Consider the following 22,515-nt stretch of genomic DNA (forward strand, 5'->3'; position numbering starts at 1 on the left):
ATAAATAACCAATACTCAGAGCAGAAAAGATCAACTGCCACACTGATGCATGTGGAAGGCTTGTATGCAGCATGAGAACCTCACGGGTTATTGTTACTAATGCTTACTACCATTAACAAAAACATCATCAGGGCATCATTCATCATATGCTTTTTCTAGAATATTGATCAGGTTCAACATCATGGGGTTGTGAAGGTGGAATAAAGAATGTTTGATTGTTATAATCCCTGAATAACATGATTTTTAAAAAAGTTTACCTTAATATAAAAAAATGTATTTTCCATAATTATCAGTAAATGAAATAGAAACATAGAAAATAGGAGCAGGAGAAGGCCATTCGGCCCTTCGAGCCTGCTCCGTCATTATGATCATGGCTGATCATCCAACTCCATAACCTGTTCCCGCTTTCACCCCACACCCTTTGACCCCTTTAGACACAACAGCTACATCTAACTCCGTCTTGAAAACATACAATGTTTTGGCCTCAACTGCTTTTTGTGGTAGTGAATTACACAGGCTCACCACTCTCTGGTGAAGAAATTTCTCCTCATCTCAGTCCTGAAAGTTTAACCCTGGTTCTGGACTCCCCCACCATCGGGAACATCCTTCCTGCATCGACCCTGTCAAGTTCTGTTAGAATTTTATAGGTTTCTAGGAGATCTCCCCTCACTCTTCTGAACTCCAGTGAATATAATCCTAACCGACTCAATCTCTCCTCATACGTCAGTCCCGCCATCACAGGAATCAGTCTGGTAAACCTTCGCTGCACTCCCTCTATAGCAAGAACATCCTTCCCCAGATAAGGAGACCAAAGCTGCACACAATATTCCAGGTGTGGCCTCAACAAGGCCCTGTATAATTGCAGCAAAACATCCCCCCTGCTCCTGTACTCGAATCCTCTCGCTATGAAGGCCAACATACCATTTGCCTTGTTTACTGCCTGTTGCACCTGCATGCTTACCTTCAACGACTGGTGTACGAAAACACCCAGGTCTCGCTGCATATTCCCCCCTCTCAGTTTATAGCCGATCAGATAATAATCTGCCTTCCTGTTTTTGCTACCAAAGTGGATAACCTCACATTTATCCACACTATGCTGCATCTTCCATGCATTAGCCCACTCACTCAATTTGTCCAAATCACCCTGAAGCCTCTCTGCATCCTCCTCACAACTCACCCTCCCACCCAGTTTTGTGTCAGCTGCAAATTTGGAGATATTACATTTAGTTCCCTCATCTAAATCATTAATGTATATTGTGACTAGCTGGGTTCCTAGCACTGATCCCTGGGGTACCCCACTAGTCACTGCCTGCCAGTCGAAAAAAGACCCATTTATCCCTACTCTGTTTCCTGTCCGCCAACCAATTTTCTATCCGTCGCAATACACTACCCCCAATCCCATGCGCTTTAATTCTACATGCTAATCTCTTACGTGAGACTTTGTCGAAAGCCTTCTGAAAGTCCAAATAAACGACATCCACTGGCTCCCCCTCATCAACTCTACATCCTCGAAGAATTCCAGTAGATTTGTCAAGCATAATTTCCCTTTCGTAAATCCATGCTGACTCTGCCCGATTCTACCACTCTTCTCCAAGTGCTCTGCTATGAAATCTTTGATAATGGACTCTAGAATTTTCCCCACTACCGACGTCGGGCTGACTGGTCTACAATTCCCTGCTTTCTCTCTACCTCCCTTTTTAAATAGTGGGGTTACATTAGCTACCCTCCAATCTGTAGAAACTGTTCCAGAGTCGATAGAATCTTGGAAGATGACCACCAATGCATCCACTATTTCTAGGGTCACTTCCTTGAGTACTCTGGGATGCATACCATCAGGCCCTGGGGATTTATTGACCTTCAATCCCATCAATTTCCCCAATGCCATTTCTCTACTAATACTGATTTCCTTTAGTTCCTCTCTCTCTAAGCCCTGTGTTCCCCAACATTTCTGATATGATATTTGTATCCTCCTTTGTGAAGACAGAACCAAAGTATGCATTTAGTTGGTCAGCCATTTCTTTATTCCCCATAATAAATTCCCCTGTTTCTGACTGTAAGGGACCTACATTTGTCTTCACCAATCTTTTTCTCTTCACATACCTATAGAAACTTTTACAGTCAGTTTTTATGTTCCCTGCAAGCTTGCTCTCGTACTCTATTTTCCCCTTCTTAATCAATCCCTTGGTCCTCCTTTGCTGAATTCTAAACTGCTCCCAATCCTCGGGTCTGTTGTTTTTTCTGGCAAATCTATTTGCATCTTCCTTGGATCTAATGCTATCTCTAATTTCCCTTGCATGCATCCAAATATGCACATGCACATGAAATATGCATCCAAAATAAACCACGCAATAACTAAAATGCTCATCCTGTTGCGTTGGGTGGAAGAGACAGAGACAGGAACAAGGTGAGAGACAGGAAGCTAAAAGGTTCACCTGGCTAGTACAAGCGCTCCAAAGGTACACACAAGTGCCAAGTCCAACACTTAACACATTTAGGGAAGACCAGTCTACTAGGTTTAAGTAAAAGTCGTCCTGAAGTTCTGGTGCATCAAGAACTTTGAATGGGATCTTCGAGATTTTTCGCGTAGGCTTTCTTGGTGACCGCAACAATTTTTGGCTGTTCAAGAAAGAAACATACAAAATTAAATGTCAAACCAAACAGCAGCATATACTTCAAGTCTGATAATGGTTAATGTTAGTGCACTGTGCTACCACTGGTTGCATTCTGCTCATTTTAGGAAAAGGAAGCATTATTTGACACTTCATTGTTAGAATTTGCTTCTGACTGTTCATAAATGGGTATTGAAAAACCTTGAAACTACTTCTTGCTCTCGTAAAGAATAGATTTTATGATATTTAGAACATTAGTGATATACTACCCAAAAGTCTCAGATTAAAGAGGGGGCACGGTGGGGACAAAATTGGACCCACTTTTGCCCATTTCTTAGGTGTACAAAGGTCTAATTTCATGAGGTGAAATCCTGTGCATCAAGGATGCCTGAAATAAATCAGGTGCCAAATTGGCTTGGGCAATATTTAGGCAAGCCTATGATTGCCTTAATTGGTTGTTGAGCTCCTTGCATATGCTAATAAGAGAGCCAATATTTGTTTAAAGACGCCTAATCAAAATTATTCAGAAACTGAGCAGAGCACACACTGGGTATGCTCCACTCAGAATTTACAGGTTCTTCTGTAGCCTAACAAGTGGTCCTTATTGGGGATCGTTGGAAGCGACCAATATAAAAAGGTTAAGGCAAGTTAAAGAAGAAAAACAATGTGGAGCTCCACAGCACTACTCTGGGCTGATGCCAGCTTGTGTTTGTCCCCTCCAGTATGTCTCCCCAACCCCCAGCACCAGCCAACCCAGTATCTACCTAAGGCTTGGTGCCAGCATCACAGACAGCCCAACTTGATCCAGAAAAAATATCAAGAGCAGAGATTTTGCATTTGCTTTAATCAATTATTTTGAACTCAAATTTAAATGCATTCACCTATGCCATGACATTTCCGTCTAAGTGGCTGTGGCCACTGTTATAAATCCAGTAAATTAACAATCACCTTTGACTTGACTGCAGAGCGAAGTTACGAGAATCAATCTTGTACAGTTTCAACTAGAGTATCAGGACAGCAGTACAAAAGTCTCAGGAAATTATGGCATGAGTGGATAATGGCACAAATGCCATAATTTTCTAACCTTTATCACATTCTTTGACAAGGTTTTCTCAGGCCTCTTTCATGATGGAAATACCAGGATCTAGATATTTGGTGGCAGCTCCTGGCACTAAGTTGGTATGGTGGATTTCAAGAATCTGTTTAAGAAAGATCACAAAACTATCCAGGAAATCAACAGTGAATTGTTTGCTGAAGTTATCTAAAGGACTGCTCCAGATTGAAGGAGAGTCAACAAAAGAGAATGTTAGAAAACTAGTACAAACTACACATACAGTTCAGATTCAGTATATATTGTGCTTTTTTTTTTTTAAAAATTCATGCATGGGATGTGTGCGTCACTGGCCAGGCCAGCATTTATTGCCCATCCCCAATTGCCCTTGAGAAGGTGGTGGTGAGCTGCCTTCTTGAACCGCTGCAGTCCATGTGGGGTAGGTACACCCACAGTGCTGTTAGGAAAGGAGTTCCAGGATTTTGACCCAGCGACAGTGAAGGAACGGCGATATAGTTCCAAGTCAGGATGGTGTGTGACTTGGAGGGGAACTTGCAGGTGGTGGTGTTCCCATGCATTTGCTGCCCTGGTCCTTCTAGTTGGTAGAGGTCGCGGGTTTGGAAGGTCTTGTCTAAGGAGCCTTGGTACATTGCTGCAGTGCATCTTGTAGATGGTACATACAGCTGCCACTGCGCGTTGGTGGTGGAGGGAGTGAATGTTTGTAGATGGGGTGCCAAGCAAGCGGGCTGCTTTGTCCTGGATGGTGTCGAGCTTCTTGAGTGTTGTTGGAGCTGCACCCATCCAGGCAAGCATCACACTTCTGACTTGTGCCTTGTAGATGGTGGACAGGCATTGGGGAGTCAGGAGGTGAGTTACTCGCTGCAGGATTGCTAGCCTCTGACCTGCTCTTGTAGCCACGGTATTTATATGGCTACTCCAGTTCAGTTTCTGGTCAATGGTAGCCCCTAATATGTTGATAGTGGGGGATTCAGCGATGGTAAAGCCATTGCATGTTAAGGGGAGATGGCTAGATTCTCTCTTATTGGAGATGGTCATTGCCTGGCACGAATGTAACTTGTCACTTAACAGCCCAAGCCTGGATACTGTCCAAGTCTTGCTGCATTTCTACACAGATTGCTTCAGTATCTGAGGAGTCACGAATGGTGAACATTGTGTAATTATCAGCGAACATCCCCACTTCTGACCTTATGATTGAAGGAAGGTCATTGATGAAGCAGCTGCAGATGGTCTGGCCTACAGTACTACCCTGAGGAACTCCTACAGTGATGTCCTAGAGCTCAGATGATTGACCACCATCAACCACAACCATCTTCCTTTGATAGGTATGACTCCAGCCAGCAGAGAGTTTTCCCCCTGGTTCCCATTGACCTCAGTTTTGCTAGGGCTCCTTGATGCCGTACTCAGTCAAATGCTGCCTTGATGTCAAGAGCAGTCACTCTCAGCTCACCTCGAGTTCAGCTCTTTTGTCCATGAACCAAGGCATGTAATGAGGTCAGGAGCTGAGTGGCCGTGGCGGAACCCAAACTGAGTGTCACTGAGCAGGTTATTGCTAAGCAAGTGCCGCTTGCTGGCACTGTCGATGACACCTTCCATCACTTTACTGATGATTGAGAGTAGGCTGATGGGGTGGTAATTGGCTGGGTTGGACTTGTCCTGCTTTGTGTAGAGGACATACCTGGGCAATTTTCCACATTGCAGGGTAGATGCCAGTGTTGCAGCTGTACTGCAACAGCTTGGCTAGGGGCGCGGCAAGTTCTGGAGCACAGGTCTTCAGTACAATTGCCGGAATATTGTCAGGGCCCATAGCCTTTGCAATATCCAGTGTCTTCAGTCATTTCTTGATATCACGTGGAGTGAATCAAATCTGGCATCTGTGACGCTAGGGACTTCAGGAGGAGGCCGAGATGGATCATCAACTCGGCACTTCTGGCTAAAGATTGTTGCAAATGCTTCAGCCTTATCATTTGCACTGATGTACTAATTTGCATGTTTAGATATTTGCTGAAGAATGAGTTTGGCAATTCCAAAACAGATTAAAAATGAAAAATGTCTACAAGAAAAGTGCCATCGAAGCTAATGGCTGGAATTTTACACCCACCAAACGTGCGGGCTGGTGGTGGTGCTGGGGTGGGGCTGGGGGATGTAAAATTGAGTTGGAGGTGGGGGGGGGGGGCGGGCCATTCCCGACCCCCTCCCACCCGTTACAAATTTACGCGGGGCAGCAGCAGCAGGAAACGGCCCACCCGCCCCAGGCCAATCAAGGCCCTGAAGTGGCCATTTAACAAAAACTCCGCCTGGAAACACCAGGTGGCCTTCTTGGGGGGTGGGGGCTCCTGATCGGGCACCCTGTGCCCCATGTGGGGGTCGCCCCCGAAGCACAACACTTCCCTTTTCCCTCCCCACCCCACTTACCAACCCCCTCTTGCCTCACTAGGGCTCCACCGATTTTCTAGGGCCTCGCCAGGGACACTTACCTTTTTTCCATGGCCATCCTTCATCTTCTGATGGCTCGGTGTAGCTGATCGGCCAGCAGCTCCATTAGGCGGGTCTTTCTGCCTCAAGGAGGTGGAAGTCCTGCCCAAGACCAATTAAAGGCCTGGGGAGCAAAAAATCCCAGTCTGGCTCCCCAGGCTCAGCGGATGCAGACTCGCCACTGATTTTTCGGCTGCTGGATGGGGCCTCTCGCCCAACAAAAAATTCCAGCCTATGTCTCTAGCATCCTGATTCCAAAACATCAAGCTACCTTTATTGACCTTCTGTCATTTCCACAAAAGTTTAAATTTAAAAATACAGTAAATGAAGGAACTTTGTGAACTTTCAGTAACGGCATTTAAAATTGCTTAGCGATAAATAATTTCAATATTCAGGTTACTTCAAATGTAGTACTATTTAACCATTAGAATTGACGTTACAAATGGCATAATGAGATACAAGGTTACCTTTTATTGCTAACAGGAGATAAGGAGTAAGGTGAAATGTCGTTTCCATCATTGGGACTTGCACGCTTAGTGCTGAGCGAGTACTGGAGAAAAAAAAACGAGACACATTAAAACCAAGCATTTGAATTCTGTAGTAAAAACCTACTTCAGTCTTTTTTTTAAAATTCCAAACGGGGAGCACAAAAGTGGTTTAATGTATTCCTTGGCAAGATAGAGATCAAAGCTCTTGTTAAGTAGATCAGGAATTTCAATAACTACAGATCTTTAATTTTTAGTGATGCCATCCGTCTCCAGGAATTCCACAATTAATGGCAAGGCTGTCACCCTACATTCGAGAGATCTAAAAGACAGTTATCATTAATAGAATAATCAGTCCATAGAATCATAAACGTAATTGTAGTGAATATAGATTTTATTTCCATTTACATACCAGAAGTAGCAGGGAGCCAAGGGTCCAATGAGAGTGAGAAACTTTAAGTAATTAGTAAAGACAAAGTACTGGAGAAATTAATGGGACAAAAAAAGTCAACAAATCCCAAGGACCTGATGGCCTATATCCTAGAATTCTAAAACAGATGTCTGCAGAGGTAGCGGATGTACTGAATGTGATCTTCTAAAATTCTCTAGATTTTGGAATGATCCCAGTAGATTGGAAGGCAGCAAATCTAACACCGCTAAGATAGGAGGGAGAGAAAAGAGGGAAAATACAGAATATGTTCTCATTTCAGAAAGAACACAAGGAAGCACAATATCTGAAAACAGCCCAAAAGCCTATCAAACCCACTATTCCAAAACATGAATAATTTATCTCATCATGGACTCCACACTACCCAGCTAATGTTCATGAGAAAGTTCTGAAAAACAACTTTATACAATATCACAGCATTACCAGCAATGCAAAAATACATGTACATTGCAATCTCACACAGAATGAGTGCTTGGAGTCACAGACAATGGCAGACGAGAATATTAATTGTTTCACGTGCATGGGAAAGTGCCAGTGAAAGACACCCAAAAGTGGGGTGATAGATGAGTGACCAAATTAACAAATGCAAAGCAGGTAGGAGGAAAGGAAGATGCTATTGGTGACATGCTGATGCTCTACATCCAACTCAACATTGACCATATGCGTTTAAAAAAAAAAGATACCTGCTGTCTCCTACATTACAACTAATGTCTTAGCCATTTCCAGGTTTTATTCTTAATAGCTCCAAGAAAAAGTGAAACTTATAGCATCTTTAAATGAAAAGAATGCCCCGAGGAACTTCTGTGAAGTCTAGTCAGACAAAAATGGACACTGTACCAGATAAGGTGATATTCAGAGGGATGACTAAAAGCTTGATCAAAGAGATAGGTTTTAAAGAGAGTTGGCGGGGGTCTTAAAGCAGGAGAGTGAGATGGAGAGGTTAAGGAAGGGAATTCCACAGCGTAGACTCTAGATGGTTAAAGGCATGGTTGCAAATGATGGATAAAAATAAAGAGTGGGGTTACACAATAGGCCAGAGTCAGGTGAAAGTAGAGTTCTCTGAGGGTCATGGGACTGGAATAGAAATAAAGAAATATTCTCGTCATGCCAGGCCATGAAAGGACTGAAACACTAGTAAGAGGATTTTAAAATTTGAACCAGAAGCCAATGTAAGTGAGCAAGCAAAGGCATAGTGAATGAGTGGGACTTGGTACAGGTCACAGGCAAAGTTTTGAATGAGCTCATGTTTATGGAGGGTGCAGCATTGGAAGCTAGCTAAGAAAGCATTGGAATAATCAAGTCCGATATTCAAGGCAAAGGCATGCATGATGGTTTGAGAAGCAGGTGAGTTAAAGCAGGTGGAGGAAGGCTATGCTATGGAGATGGAAGTAGGCAGTCTTTGTGTTGTACAGTATATTGACTCAGTGCTCAGCTTGGAGTCAAATAATTCACTGATCAAACAGCAGTGGAATATTTGTGAACTGTCTGGATCAACCAAGAAAGGGGGCTGGATTGGTGGTAAGGGCCAAAGATAATGGCTTCCATTTTTAAAATGAGGAAATTGTGGCTCATTCAGGATTAGACAAGCAATCTAACACAGGAGGAGTGGATGGGTGGGGAGGTAGAGCTGGGTGTTATCAGTGTACATTATAGATTATCCCATGTCTCCTGTTGGTGTCACCAAGGGGTAGCACGCAGAAGAGGAAGAGAGGACAGGAAAAGAAGTCATTGGGATGATACTCTGGCTACAATAGGATAGGTTAAAAGAAAATTGTTAACAAGTAACAATTATAAAAACAGAGGCAGTGCATGTAAACAGACTAAATTGTTCTGTTTGAATGCTGAGCAGTTCATACCTTGAATAAACTTTTCTTTTCAGGCGTTGAAGGCTGTAATCTTCTATCTTCAGTTTGAGGGTCTTGAACTTTTTCAATCCCTGCCCCAAGCAGCTCATTTTTAAGTAATGCAGAATAAGCAAGTCCATCTATCAAATAAAACAGCACAAGAGGGGGAAAAAATTGAGTAGTTAATTTTAATTGTCATAACAGTTATAATATCTCAGTACACATTTCAGTACAATTTCCCTACAATTAGTTTAAATGATTAAGTTTTTGTGAAAAATCTCTAAATTTGGCATTTCACCTCTATTCCATAAAGCAGTGTGTGCAATGAAGGCATACAACACATGGCAGTTTATACACATCAAAATGGAGACTGATTAAAGAAATTCTATTAGTGGATCTTGTGGTTTCCCCCCCAAAGAAATTCAAGACAGTACATTTCCATCAGAGTACAGTAGTGATGCTGTTGGTATGAAGATCAGAAGGTCCATCTAGTGGTAGAAGTCTGCAGCTGAAGGTATGACTGGTCATATCTCACAGACCCATTATATATAACACACACATATTCAGCGGTGTACCCAACATCCTGTCGTTCTACCTAAAGCTGCACAAACTGCAGGGAGTATCATTATGGACCACTTTCCCATGTCAACTAGAGAACAGTCACAGAATGGAAAGCAGTGGACCAATGCAGGAGGATAATGTAGAGGGTTAACAAAGCATTTACATTAAGCAAGGTACATGGAGCTACAGTGAGTGCGCAAGAGCAATGACAGGGGCCAAGAGGGCAGGAATCCTGAAATATTAAAATCTTCTGCCAATCCATTTGGACTGCATTGTAGAATGCACGCACAGCCCTATGCTTCATCGTGCAGGGGGTTTCCAATCTTTGTTTTGCTGTTGTGGAGGTGTGGCTGTGAGGCCTAAATCCACAGCATATTGAAAAAAAAATAGCATCATATAGCTAAAGACAATGCTCAGTCTCAGGTCAGCAGCTTCTGGATACATGTACATCCACGTGTATAAGAACATATTACTATTCAATTCAGTTTGTACCTAGGTTTGGTTGCCAAAGAGATACTGTTGAAGCTCTGCACCTTCAACTAGCTGAACCATCATTCGATATGGTATGGTGAAGTCAGGAGGATTATTCTGCTTAGAAGACTCAAGCTCATATTTGCCAATTGTCTAATAACCAAGTTTTCGGATCTTTTTTAACATTACTATCGTAGTAGATTTCATCTCAAAAAACATAAGAAATGGGAGGAGTAGGCCACATGACCTTTCAAGACTACTCTACCATTCAAGAAGATTGCGGCTGCACTACCTCAACTCCACCTTCCCTGAACATCCAAGAATCCATCAATCTCAGTCTTGAATATACTCAATGACTGAGCATCCGAGCTCTCTGGGATAAAGAATTCAAAAGATTCACAACCCTGAGTGAAGAAATGTCTCCTCATCTCAGTCCTAAATGGCCAACCCCTTATGCTGAGACTGTGACCCCTTGTTTTAGACTCCCCAGTGAGTTCCAACTCCCATACCTTTGAGCATCTATTCTTTTACTGCTTTTAACAGCTAGCCTAATGATGTCTCCTTTGGATATCAAAGTAGTACAGCAACACATCAGACCTTGTTTTAAGTTAAAATTAAACAATTTTAACCCAGGATGATCAAGCACAAAGACAGCAGTCATGTCATATCGTTAAATATTTACAGTACAGAACCATCCACCTACCACAGACTGTGGGATATAAGTCAACCCCATTTTTCCAGTCCCAGAAATCATGTTTTTGCATATAGGTTGACCCCTCTTTTCAGCCACAACATGCTATACTCACATTAGTAGTCAGCCTCAATTTTTGACCCACAAATGCACATTTCATTTAGCTTATAACCGGACACAAGGCATGAAGCAGGCGATGCAGGCTGTGTTGCGAAGATGCACGGGAGTTTAAGTCATGATCACACAGAGCAGACCCCGTGTGGCGATCAACAAAGAGAAATGGGTTATCCAGCAAAATGAAAGTAGTATGAAGCTGATTTAAAGCTAAAAGTTGCAACATTTGCTAACTCGTCACAGCTACAGCATGGGAATTTGGTATTAGTGAAAAACTGGTGACTGTGGAAGGAAAAGTCCACCCTGAAGATGATGTCCAAGACCAAATGCGCCATGAGCACAGGGACTACTCACTGACCTGATGTTGAGAAGCATGTATCGGAATGGGTCCTTGAAAATCAGCAGAATGCTTACATCACTAGAAATGCAATGCATATATACACACACTTAAGTGGGCCAAATCAGAGGTCAAAAACTTCAGAGCAACAGCTAGTTGGTGTAGGTGCTTTATGGAATGAAAATGTCTAGCGTTGCGGCAGAGGTTTCCTGCGATTCATTAGTTAGCGGCAAGGTATCTTTGTAGAATTGATTTATTCAATGAACCACACCACATTGATTTAATATGAATTACCAGTGTTACGACCAGGTGAGAAAGTGGACTCGGGTTCCCCCTCAGCCTTCACTTACCGTAACAGGGTTTAATTTTAAACACACCATTTTTTTTTAACTCCCCCTTAGTGAATCTTTGTTCACTAACTTCCAACTATAAGGCAAAGAAACGAACTGAACAGGTTTGCTTAGGTTTAAAGAAAAAAGGTTGAACTTTATTAAATGTAAACTCTAATTCGGTTAATGCCTACAGATACCTGACACACCCACGCTAGCATGCATACGCGATTCACATACAGATAGAGACAGAAAAGAGAAGAAATAAGGTGGAAAAGTTTGAGGCAATATCTAAAGATGGTTTTGGTTACTGTTCTCCGAACTCGCTATAAAGTCCATGATAGGTCTTGCTTTTTGTTGCAGCCCAGTATTCCTCTTAAACCTTGTTTGATGTAGGAGACCTTTCTCGAAGTCCATGTGTCCTCAGTGGGTCCAGAGGAGAAAGAGATGGGAGCAGACAGGAGAGATCTTTTCACTCCAGGAGCAAACAGTCTTTTCTCAGTTCAAACTCTTTGTCCAATTCAGAAAAACCAGGTTGCCAAGTAGGTTAGCTGGTCTGACCAGGTATGTTTGTGGATTCTCTTGTCTTAGCTGACCCTGGAATGTCTCTTCTTACACACAATACCTGGTGCTCAAAGTCCATTGTGGGTTAAATTGGAGCAAGGAATAGCTCCTTTGTCCCTCCAAGTACTGTCTGTTAGTATGCAAATGTTTTTCCAGCCACGGCTGATCTGTTTAACAAGTCATTTCCTTGCTCCAGCAACAGTTCAAAATCAATGCTCATGTGACAAAATTAATATGCCTCATTGTTGACAGGTGGGGGAGGGTCTACATGACACCTGTGTTTTCTTTCACATTTCAAAATGGCCACCAATCACATCAGCAGATCACATTTAAACTCGGCATATGTCAACCCCCATTTTTAAAACAATATTTGGAAGCTTCAAAGGTCGACTTATATGCTGCGATCTATGGTAACTCAAGTGGGAAATAAAAGATTACAATTCTAAGAACTAAACCAACTCTTTATAAATAAAAGAATTCTTAGAATTCTCATCACAGTGGCAGTTCTTATACTTCATCTTGTCCCTCCCAACTGTGTGCTAACACTGTGTCCCTCACTGTTACTCTTATGATCCTTTACATTATTTCTTTCTCTCCTAACCTGTAGACCCACACACAAGGACCACTGCAGTGCATGTGCATTTTCACTACCATTTAACTGCACTTCCAGTGAATGGTGCCAAAGATCAGCTTGTAAACTTTGAAGAACGTTATATGATTCCATAAGTATTTACTTCAGATAGAAGAAATATGAATCAATTGTTTTAAAACTTACAATATTTATTTGAAACAGATACTTCAAAAATAATTATTGAGATTGTCAACATTTGTTTACATATAATTTCAATTTTAGCATTGTTAGAATTATTCCTCATTTCCACAAAACAAATTAATCCTAAAATTTTACAATACAGGAAAAGGGCAGTCAATTCAATGATCCTGCATCAGCTCTCTTAAAGAGCCATGAAAGACAAAGGACTTGCATTAATATAGCACCTTTCAGGATGTTCCAAAGCACTTCACAGCCAATTGAGTACTTTTGAAAAGTAGTCACATTTATAATTTAGGGAAATGTGATAGTTGCAACTTTGTTCAGAAATTGACGACAAATGACTTGATACTCTGTTTTAGTGATGTTGGTGACAAATAGATACTGGCCAGGACACTAGAAGAATGCACCTACTCTTCTTCAGATAGTCTCATGGGATCCTTTATAGCTATCTGAGAGGACTGACCTGCCACAATTTTACATTACAAACTATATCGCTGAGAGTGGAGCATTCCCACAGTACTGCACTGGAATGCCAGCCTAGGCTATGAACCCGCAACCATCTGACTCAAAGACAATAGTTCTACCGCTCACGGAGGCCGATACCTAGCCCTTTAGTCCCATCCCATTACAGTTTGCTCATACTGTTTTAAATTTTTTCTTCTCCAAATATGCACCCACTTCTCTTTTAAGATTTGTCATGGATTCTGTTTTCCCCCATCGTTGTAAAATAACTGACATTAAATATTTTGCAAGAGCTGTGAAATAAGATCTAGTGAAGATTTTTTAAAACAAAACAAATTAGGAATTAAATCTTTACATGCCTTTAATTTTTTTAAATATTGAATGGGTTGTAATCAAGGATTTGGTTGACAGTGGGACTCTTCACACCTTCCCTCCCACGTAACTGGGTGCATTTTGTTTCTGCTTTTTGAGCTTTTGTACCCTTTGTTGAAGTTAGTGAAGGAGCAATGGAGGTAAAGTGGGTCACTCGTGCACCTGTGTTAATGTGGACTGTTATTGTGGTTGGTGCAACTGACTGCTAAGTGACTGATGATTCCCTTAAGATAGAGGGTGAACAGTCCAGAGCGGAGAAAGAAAAAGGCAAATAGACAGAGGAAACACAGTAATTATCTTAAAATACATTTTCTGCCTTAACTTCCAACCTCAACAGCAAAATAAATTAGTTCTTGTAATATTACTTGTTTCCTTGATATGTGAACTATTGCATGACTTACAGGACTACAATATCCAAAGAAAGTGTTTTTTTATTATAACATTTATACACACACTTACTGTATGAGCCACATCTAAACACATCTCACTCTGTCAGGCTATACTCAACTCCCTGGTCATGTGTGATGCAACATCACTTCCTCCAGTTATCTTCACTTACAGCTTAAGAGGGTCCGCTCTTAAGGTTGTCCTACAACATCCCCCTTTTTTTCCCCAAATATAAAACTTAAGTACAATACAATATGTTGTGGTTCGGACTAAATATAAAATGATTAAAACAAAATGCAATTTAAAAGTGAGCGAGTTTAACACTCTCCAATTCATCCCGTTCTCGTTATCGTGATCCTCTCCCCAGAGCAGAGCTCATCTAGGCGACTCCTCTGAGACTTTGGTAACTCAGGTTAGCATGTTCTTCCTCTGTACGTTCATCTTCAGACTTTGTCTTTTAACACGTCGCCAATGCCACATAGTTGTCACATGTAGTGTTGTCATACAATTGCGAGTTGACTTCAGTTCATCTGAGAATCGCACCATTGGGTGTCTAGACCTCATACAACCTGGGTTGCTTGCATATCCTAGCAACCTCTGCAGGATACCAAGTTCCCAACGCATGATTAAGGACTTTGACCTTCTTTCCTACGATGCCTTCATCTTCCCTTATTTAAGCAGAAATATATCCTTTACTGTAGAAAATTTAGAAAGATATCGACTTAGCAGGGTAGTCCTTACCTGCCTTCCAAACATCTACTTTCAGGCGACGGTACGCCCATTGCCGATGGAGTAACTTGGAGGTCCAGCACTGCAACCTCGAGATCTTGTCCCGTTTGCATAATTTTAAAATTAGCAGATGGTACGCATCATGCGCTCAGCCATGCCATTGGACTTTGGATAATGCGGCGGGCGATGATGTCACTAGACAGACTCCCCACCTGGCACACGTCTTAGAAATATAGAAAATAGGAGCAGAAGTAGGCCATTCGGCCCTTCGAGTCTGCTCTGCCATTCACTATGATCATGGCTGATCATCCAACTCAGTAGCCTGTTCCCGCTTTCGCCCCATACCCGTTGATCCCTTTAGACCCAAAAGCTATATCTAACTCCTTCTTGAAAACATTCAATGTTTTGGCCTCAACTGCTTTCTGTGGTAGCGAATTCCACAGGCTCACCACTCTTTGGGTGAAGAAATTTCTCCTCATCACAGTCCTGAAAGGTTTACCCCGTATCCTGAGATATGACCCCTGGTTCTGGACTCCCCCACCATCAGGAACATCCTTCCTGCATCTACCCTGTCAAGTCCTGTTAGAATTTTATAGGTTTCTATGAGATTCCCCCCTCACTCTTCTGAACTCCAGCAAATATAATCCTAACCGACTCAACCTCTCCTCATACGTCAGTCCCGCCATCCCAGTCTGGTAAACCTTCGCTACACTCCCTCTATAGCAAGAACATCCTTCCTCAGATATGGAGATCAAAATTGCACATAATATTCCAGGTGTGGCCTCACCAAGGCCCTGTATAATTGCAGCGACATCCCTGCTCCTGTACTCGAATCCTCTCGCTATGAAGGCCAACATACCATTTGCCTTTTTTACCGCCTGTTGCACCTGCATGCTTACCTTCAGCGACTGGTGTATGAGAACACCCAGGTCTCGCTGCAAATCAGTTTATAGCCATTCAGATAATAATTGCCTTCCTGTTTTTACTACCAAAGTGGATAACCTCACATTTATCCACATTACACTGCATCTGCCATGCATTAGCCCACTCACTCAACTTGTCCAAATCACCCTGAGGCCTCTCTGCATCCTCCTCACAACTCACCCTCCCACCCAGTTTTGTGTCGTCTGCAAATTTGGAGATATTATATTTAGTTCCCTCATCTAAATCATTAATATATATTGGGAATAGCTGGGGTCCTAGCACCGATCCCTGCAGTACCCCACTAGTCACTGCCTGCCAGTCGAAAAAAGACCCATTTATCCCTACTCTGTTTCCTGTCCGCCAACCAATTTCCTATCCGTCGCAATACACTACCCCCAATCCCATGCGCTTTAATTCTACATGCTAATCTCTTATGTGGGACTTTGTCGAAAGCCTTCTGAAAGTCCAAATAAACCACATCCACTGGCTCCCCCTCATCAACTCTACTAGTTACGTCCTCGAAGAATTCTAGTAGATTTGTCAAGTAGGATTTCCTTTTCGTAAATCCTACTCATGTCTACTGATGTCAGGCTGACTGGTCTATAATTCCCCGCTTTCTCTCTACTTCCCTTTTTAAATAGTAGGGTTAGATTAGCTACCCTCCAATCTGTAGGAAGATGACCACCAATGCATCCACTATCTCTAGGGCCACTTCCTTAAGTACTCTGGGATGCATAACATCAGGCCCTGGGGATTTATCGGCCTTCAATCCCATCAACTTCCCCAACACCATTTCTCTACTAATACTGATTTCCTTTAGTTCCTCTCTCTCTCTCTCACTAAGCCCCGTGTTCCCTCACATTTCTGGCATAATATTTGTGTCCTCCTTTGTGAAGACAGAACCAAAGTATGCATTCAGTTGGTCAGCCATTTCTTTGTTCCCCATAATAAATTCCCCTGTTTCTGACTGTACATTTGTCTTCACCAATCTTTTTCTCTTCACATACCTATAGAAACTTTTACAGTCAGTTTTTATGTTCCCCGCAAGCTTGCTCTCGTACTCTATTTTCCCCTTCTTAATCAATCCCTTGGTGCTCCTTTGCTAAATTCTAAACTGCTCCCAATCCTCAGGTCTGTTGTTTTTCCTGGCAATTTTATATGCCTCTTCCTTGGATCTAATGCCATCTCTAATTTCCCTTGTAAACCGGCTGAATTTTATCAGCGCGCCGCCACAGATGTGCTACCACAGAGTCCCTGCGATATTATGTGCAGGGGCTCATTTAAAATGGAGGCGGCTGCCGCCACGTCCCCAGCAACGGCGTCCGGCGCCACCGCTGGCACCATTTTTTAAAAGCTTCAAGCCCTTCAAGTACTACAAAAAGTTTTTAAAAGGTGCTGGCTGCCAGAAATTACAAATAAAATGTCAGAAAAACTTTCCATCCCCTTTCTAACATCTCTCTCTCCGCACCCCCCTCCTCAGAGTTATCAACTAATAAAATAACCCATCTCCTCGAAAAACCAATTTGTAAAATTACGAACCTTCACCACCACCCCCCCACAAACTTCAGTATCTTTGACCCTCAACCTCTTCCCACTACCCCCACACAGAATAGGAATAGTTTTGCCCATCTCTCCCGCCCTGATAATTTTATTTCTACCCCCTCCCCACCAGTCTCACCTCGGAACTCCGATGGAGTTCCAAAGGCGCGCAGGTTGCGGCCGGTTAGTCGTAAAATTGGCATGGGACAGCCGCCATTGGCAGCTAAGTTCATCTGCATTTTAAATTAACCACATTTTAATATTTCAATGAAGGTGGGGGGGGCGCATCGAGGCCTCGCCACCACTGCTAATATCCGGTGGGGCCTTCTTGGCGTCGTGGGCTGCTCTCGCTAGCATTTTACAGGTCTCCCCACCATGACCCCAAGGCATCGAGGTGCTGGTAAAATTCAGTCCAATTTTTCCCGCCATGCCACAAAGGCTAAATGTTGCATATCAGCAATTACTGCACTTGACGTATCCTGTATCTGCCTGATGATTGGAAACTTGAAGTAATCCAGAACAAGGAGGAAATCATCACCTTGAAAGTGAAATAAATCTGCATCGATCTTCGCCCATGGGTGTTTCATGTGGGATCAAGGGTTCCTTCTGTTGATTTGGCTAACAACTTTGACATGCCTCACAGGATTTCACCATCATCACATCTCAACACCACTGTCTACTGGCCAGGAATCAAGAGTTTGTCCGACAAGGCGTCTGGTATGTTCTATTCCCAAATGCCCTTCATGCAGTTGGGTTAGAACATCAAAGAACCATAGAAAAATTACGGCACAGAAGTAGGCCATCCAGCCAGTTGTGTCCGTACCGGCCGAACAAACTAGCCACCCAATCTGATCAAATCCCACTTTCCAGCACCTGGGCCACAGCCTTGCGGGTTACAGTACTTCAGGTGCATTTCCAGGTACCTTCTCAAAGAAAAGAATTGAGGGTTTCTGCCTCCACCACTGTTGCTGGCAGTGAATTCCGGACACCCACCGCCCTCTGGGTAAAAGTCTTTCCTCATGTCCCCTCTAATCCTTCTATTAATCACCTCAAGTCTGTGCCCTCTGGTAATTGACCTCTCTGCTAGGGGAAACAGGTCCTTCCTGTCCATTCTATCTAGGCCCATCATAATTTTGTACAACTCTATTAAGTCACCCCTCAGCCTCCTCTGTTCTAGTGAAAACAATCCCAGTCTACCCAATCTTTCCTCACAGCTGCAATTTTCAAGTCCTGACAACATTGTTGTAAATTTCCTCTGTACTCTCTCCAGAGCAAACATTTCCTTTCTGCAATGTGGTGACCAGAACTGTACGCAATACTCCAGCTGTGGCCTAACCAGCGTTTTATACAATTCCAGCATTACATCCCTTCTTTTGTATTCTATACCTCGGCCAATAAATGAAAGAATTCCATATGCCTTCTTCACCACTCTATCTACCTGTCTTGCCACCTTCAGGGACCTGTGGACATGCACTCCAAGGTCTCTCACTTCTTCTATCCCTCTCAATATCCTCCCATTTATTGTGTATTCCCTCGCTTTATTTGCCCTCCCCAAATGCATTACCTCACACTTCTCTGGATTGAATGCAATTTGCCACTTTTCTGCCCACTCAACCAAACCATTGATATCATTCTGGAGTCTACAGCTATCCTCTTCACTATCAACTACAAGGCCAATTTTTGTGTCATCAACAAAATTTCCCAATCAGACCTCCCACATTTAAGTCCAAATAATTTATACCACAAACAGCAAGGCACCCAGCACTGAGCCCTGTGCAACACCACTGGAAACAGCTTTCCATTCACAAAAACATCCGTTGACTACTACCCTTTGTTTCCTGTCCCTGAGCTAATTCTGAATCCAACCTGCCACATTCCTCTGTATCCCATGGGCTTTCATTTTACAGACCAGTCTTCCCTAGAAGATCAGAACACAGAGCTTCCTTATCAGGACTAGTTTCCCCTTGAAAAATCATTCCTTGTGATATACAGAGCTCGTCCCAATACGGCCCGAAACAGCATAGTTTGGTTGCTTCCTGTACGGTGTTAGGCCATCCTTCCACAATAATATTAGGGTAGGGTCACGTGCCGTCACATTTTTGGGATCCAAAACTCATGAAGTTCATCTTCAGGACATTCTCAAGTTCAGTAGCCCCCACACCGTGGACCATGCAAATCTAGCAAGTTATCTGCATATTTGGGTTTGGCAATCAGGTCAGGGTGTCTGATGTGACCATTCTGCTGCCTGCTTTATAATCGGACATCAGTCGAGCCCTGGACCTTCACCAAAAGTCTCTAACCGCAGAGCAGCACTCATGACCGTTTGTGCCATATAAGTTCAAGTGGCTTGTGCTGAGTATCCACAGTAAAATGTTTTCCAAACATGTACGTGTGAAACCTAGCGATACCAAAAACCAGGGCTAAGGTTTCACATTTGATGTTAGAGTAATGGGATTGGGTTTGCGAAAAACTCTGACGCGAAGGCTTCCCTTCTTGCATGATGCAGGCGCCTAATCCCTCTGGGATGTTCAATCTCGAACGTGGCCTCTTTGGTCAGGTTGTAATACTAGAGCACGCTGTCTTGACTCAGAGCTAACCTTAAGGACTCATACCTGCTGGCAGTCTTCCTGCCGGAAATAAGGGGTATCTTTACGCAGCAGTTCCCCAAGCAGTGCTGCTTGCTCACCAAGACTGAGGATCTATAGGGCCAAAAGGTTTAACAGTCCTAGACACCGCTGTAGGTCTTCAGGAATTGATACGGCTCTGACATCTTCAATCTTATCTGGGTCTAGCTGTATTCCTGTGACGGAATATACCGATCCCAAGAAGATGACGTGCCCAAGGTTGACCTGGCACTTCTTGCTATTAAACACAAGGCCCTCATGATGAGCAACTAGCATTAGCAAATGCAAGTTTCGGTGGTGCTCGGCTTTGGCCCACCCCTTCACCACAATATCGTTGGCTATACAGATACGGCCCGGAACATTTTCCATTATCCTATCAGTGTACTGTTGGAAAATGTCCTGGCTGATGCACAAACTAAACGAAATTCTAAAAGTTGTGAGCAGCTGGGACTTCTTGGCTAAGTGGACAGACCAGTAGTGATGCTTTGCATTTTGCTTTGAAAAATACTCAGCACCAGCTCCTCCAGGGTTGGGATTTTATGCCCGCATCTCGAGGGCTAAATTCAGACATCGCAGGTCTAAGCAAATTCTGATAGCCATTTTTCTTCAGCACGCATGTAAATGGAGCTGCACCAATCGAATGCTGATGCACTCGGCAGATGACTCCATTGCACTCTATCTCATCTCCAGCTCCACTTTTAAACTTCTCAATTGTGTATTGTCATGCTGGACCCCCACCTGCCAAGAATGAGGCATATTTATTTTGCCATATGGACATTAAATTTCAAATTGTTGCTGGGAAGAGAAGGCCCATTACAAGGGCTGCCAGACTTGGATGGAAGACATTTGCATACCAATAGGGACAAGAGAGGTTACTTCCCTTATCCACTTATCCTAAAATGGACTTTGATCACCAAGTGTTGTCTGTAAGAGGAGCATTCCAGAAACTGATAAGGTGATACAATCCACAAATTGGTTAAACCAGCTGGTCACATGACTATCCCCCACCATAACGGTTTGAGGGTTCTCTGCTTCTTCCTTGAGCAGAGGCCCAACCAGTCCCCATCCATCACCACCCTCCTCCACCTGGCTGAACTTGTTCTCACATTCAACAATTTCTCCTTCAACTCCTCTCACTTCATTCAAGTAAAAGGTGTTTCCATGGGTACCCGCATGGGTCCTAGTCATGCTTGTCTTTTTGTGGGATATGCTGAACGTACCTTGTTCCAGTCCTACTCAGGCCACCCTCTCCCAATTCTTTTTCCGGTACATTGATAACTATACCAGTGCCGTTGCGTGCTCCCGTCCCGAACTGGTAAACTTTATCAACGTTGTTTCCAATTTCCACCCTTTTCTCACCTTCACATGGTCCAGCTACGATGGCTTCAAATTTCCTTCGATCATTAAGTGTGTGCCTTTTCCTTTTTTTCTCCCAGTGGGTTTTTTTGAATGCGATTACTCGCTCTATAATCCATTCTGGCAATTCAATATCTGCAAATTCCCAATATTGAGCTTTGTCTTGGCACCTTGCAACAAACTGGTTAATGGACTTTGCCGGTAGGTCATAAGCTCAAGCCGACCTACTCGGAAATTTATTTTCACCTTGGGTTGCTGCTTCAGGATGTCCATAGCTTGCTAGGGACCTTCTGGTCCTCCACTGACAATCCTGATGTATGGATCCGATGCAGGCCTTCGTTGCCCAGTGCTATCTTAATTTTGATAGCTTGTTTCTCTGGTTCGCTCACTTCCTAGAGTCAGAGACGTACAGCATAGAAACAAGCCCTTTGGCCCACCGCGTCCATGCCGACCATAATGCTCATCTACACTAATCCCACTTGCCTGCATTAATTCCATATCACTCTATACCTTGCTCATTCAAGTACCTGTCCAGATGTCTCTTAAATGTTGCTACTGTTCCTGCCTCCACCACCTCCTCTGGCAGCTCGTTCCAGATACCCGCTATTCTTTGTGTAAAACATTTACCCCTTTGATCCCCTTTAAACCTCCTCCCTCTCGTTTTAGTCACCCCTACCATGGGAAACAGACTCTGGCTATCTACCCTATCTATGCCTCTCATAATTTTATATACCTCTATCATGTCCCCTCTCAGCCTCCTTCGCTCCAGGGAAAACAGACCCAGCCTATCCAATCTCTCTTTATAACTCAAGCCCTCCAAATCAGGCAACATCCTTGTGAATCTTTTCTGTACCTTCTCTAGCTTAATCACATCTTCTTTGTAGTGCGGCGACCAGAACTGCACACAGTACTCTAAATGCAGCCTAACCAACGTTATGTACAACTGTAACATGACGTCCCAACTCTTGTACTCAATGCCTCGGCCAATGAAGGCAAGCATGCCATATGCCTTCTTCACCACCCTGTTTACCTGTGTTGCCACTTTCAGGGAACTATGTACTTGCACCCCAAGATCTCTCTGTTCAACACTCCCCAGGGCCCTGCCATTCATTGTATATGTCCTCTCCTGGTTTAACTTCCCAAAATACATCATTTCACACTTGTCTGCATTAAATTCCATTTGTCAATCCCTTGCCCACTTTCCCAGTTGATCTATATCCTGTTGTAACCTTAGACAACCTTCTTCACTGTCCACGAGACCACCAATTTTGGTGTCATCTTCAAACTTACTAATCATGCCCCCTACATTCACATCCAAGTCATTAATACATATGACAAACAACAGAGGGCCCA

At 43.2% G+C, this 22,515-nt stretch overlaps 1 protein-coding gene across 2 annotated transcripts in view; it reads right to left on the reverse strand.

The window, feature by feature from the left end:
• Positions 1–22,515, reverse strand: part of fzr1a (fizzy/cell division cycle 20 related 1a) — a 67,218-nt gene that overhangs the window by 29,461 nt on the left and 15,242 nt on the right. For both annotated transcript variants that reach the window (XM_068016374.1, XM_068016375.1), the window contains exons 5-7: positions 8,943–9,070; positions 6,621–6,703; positions 2,433–2,616 (exon numbers count right to left, since the gene is read on the reverse strand). In XM_068016374.1, the coding sequence (XP_067872475.1) occupies positions 2,433–2,616; positions 6,621–6,703; positions 8,943–9,070 (395 nt within the window). The remainder of the gene's footprint in view (positions 1–2,432; positions 2,617–6,620; positions 6,704–8,942; positions 9,071–22,515) is intronic.

Source organism: Heterodontus francisci, chromosome 36 (genome assembly GCF_036365525.1).
Source record: "Heterodontus francisci isolate sHetFra1 chromosome 36, sHetFra1.hap1, whole genome shotgun sequence".
In the NCBI taxonomy this organism is placed as follows: Eukaryota; Metazoa; Chordata; class Chondrichthyes; order Heterodontiformes; family Heterodontidae; genus Heterodontus; species Heterodontus francisci.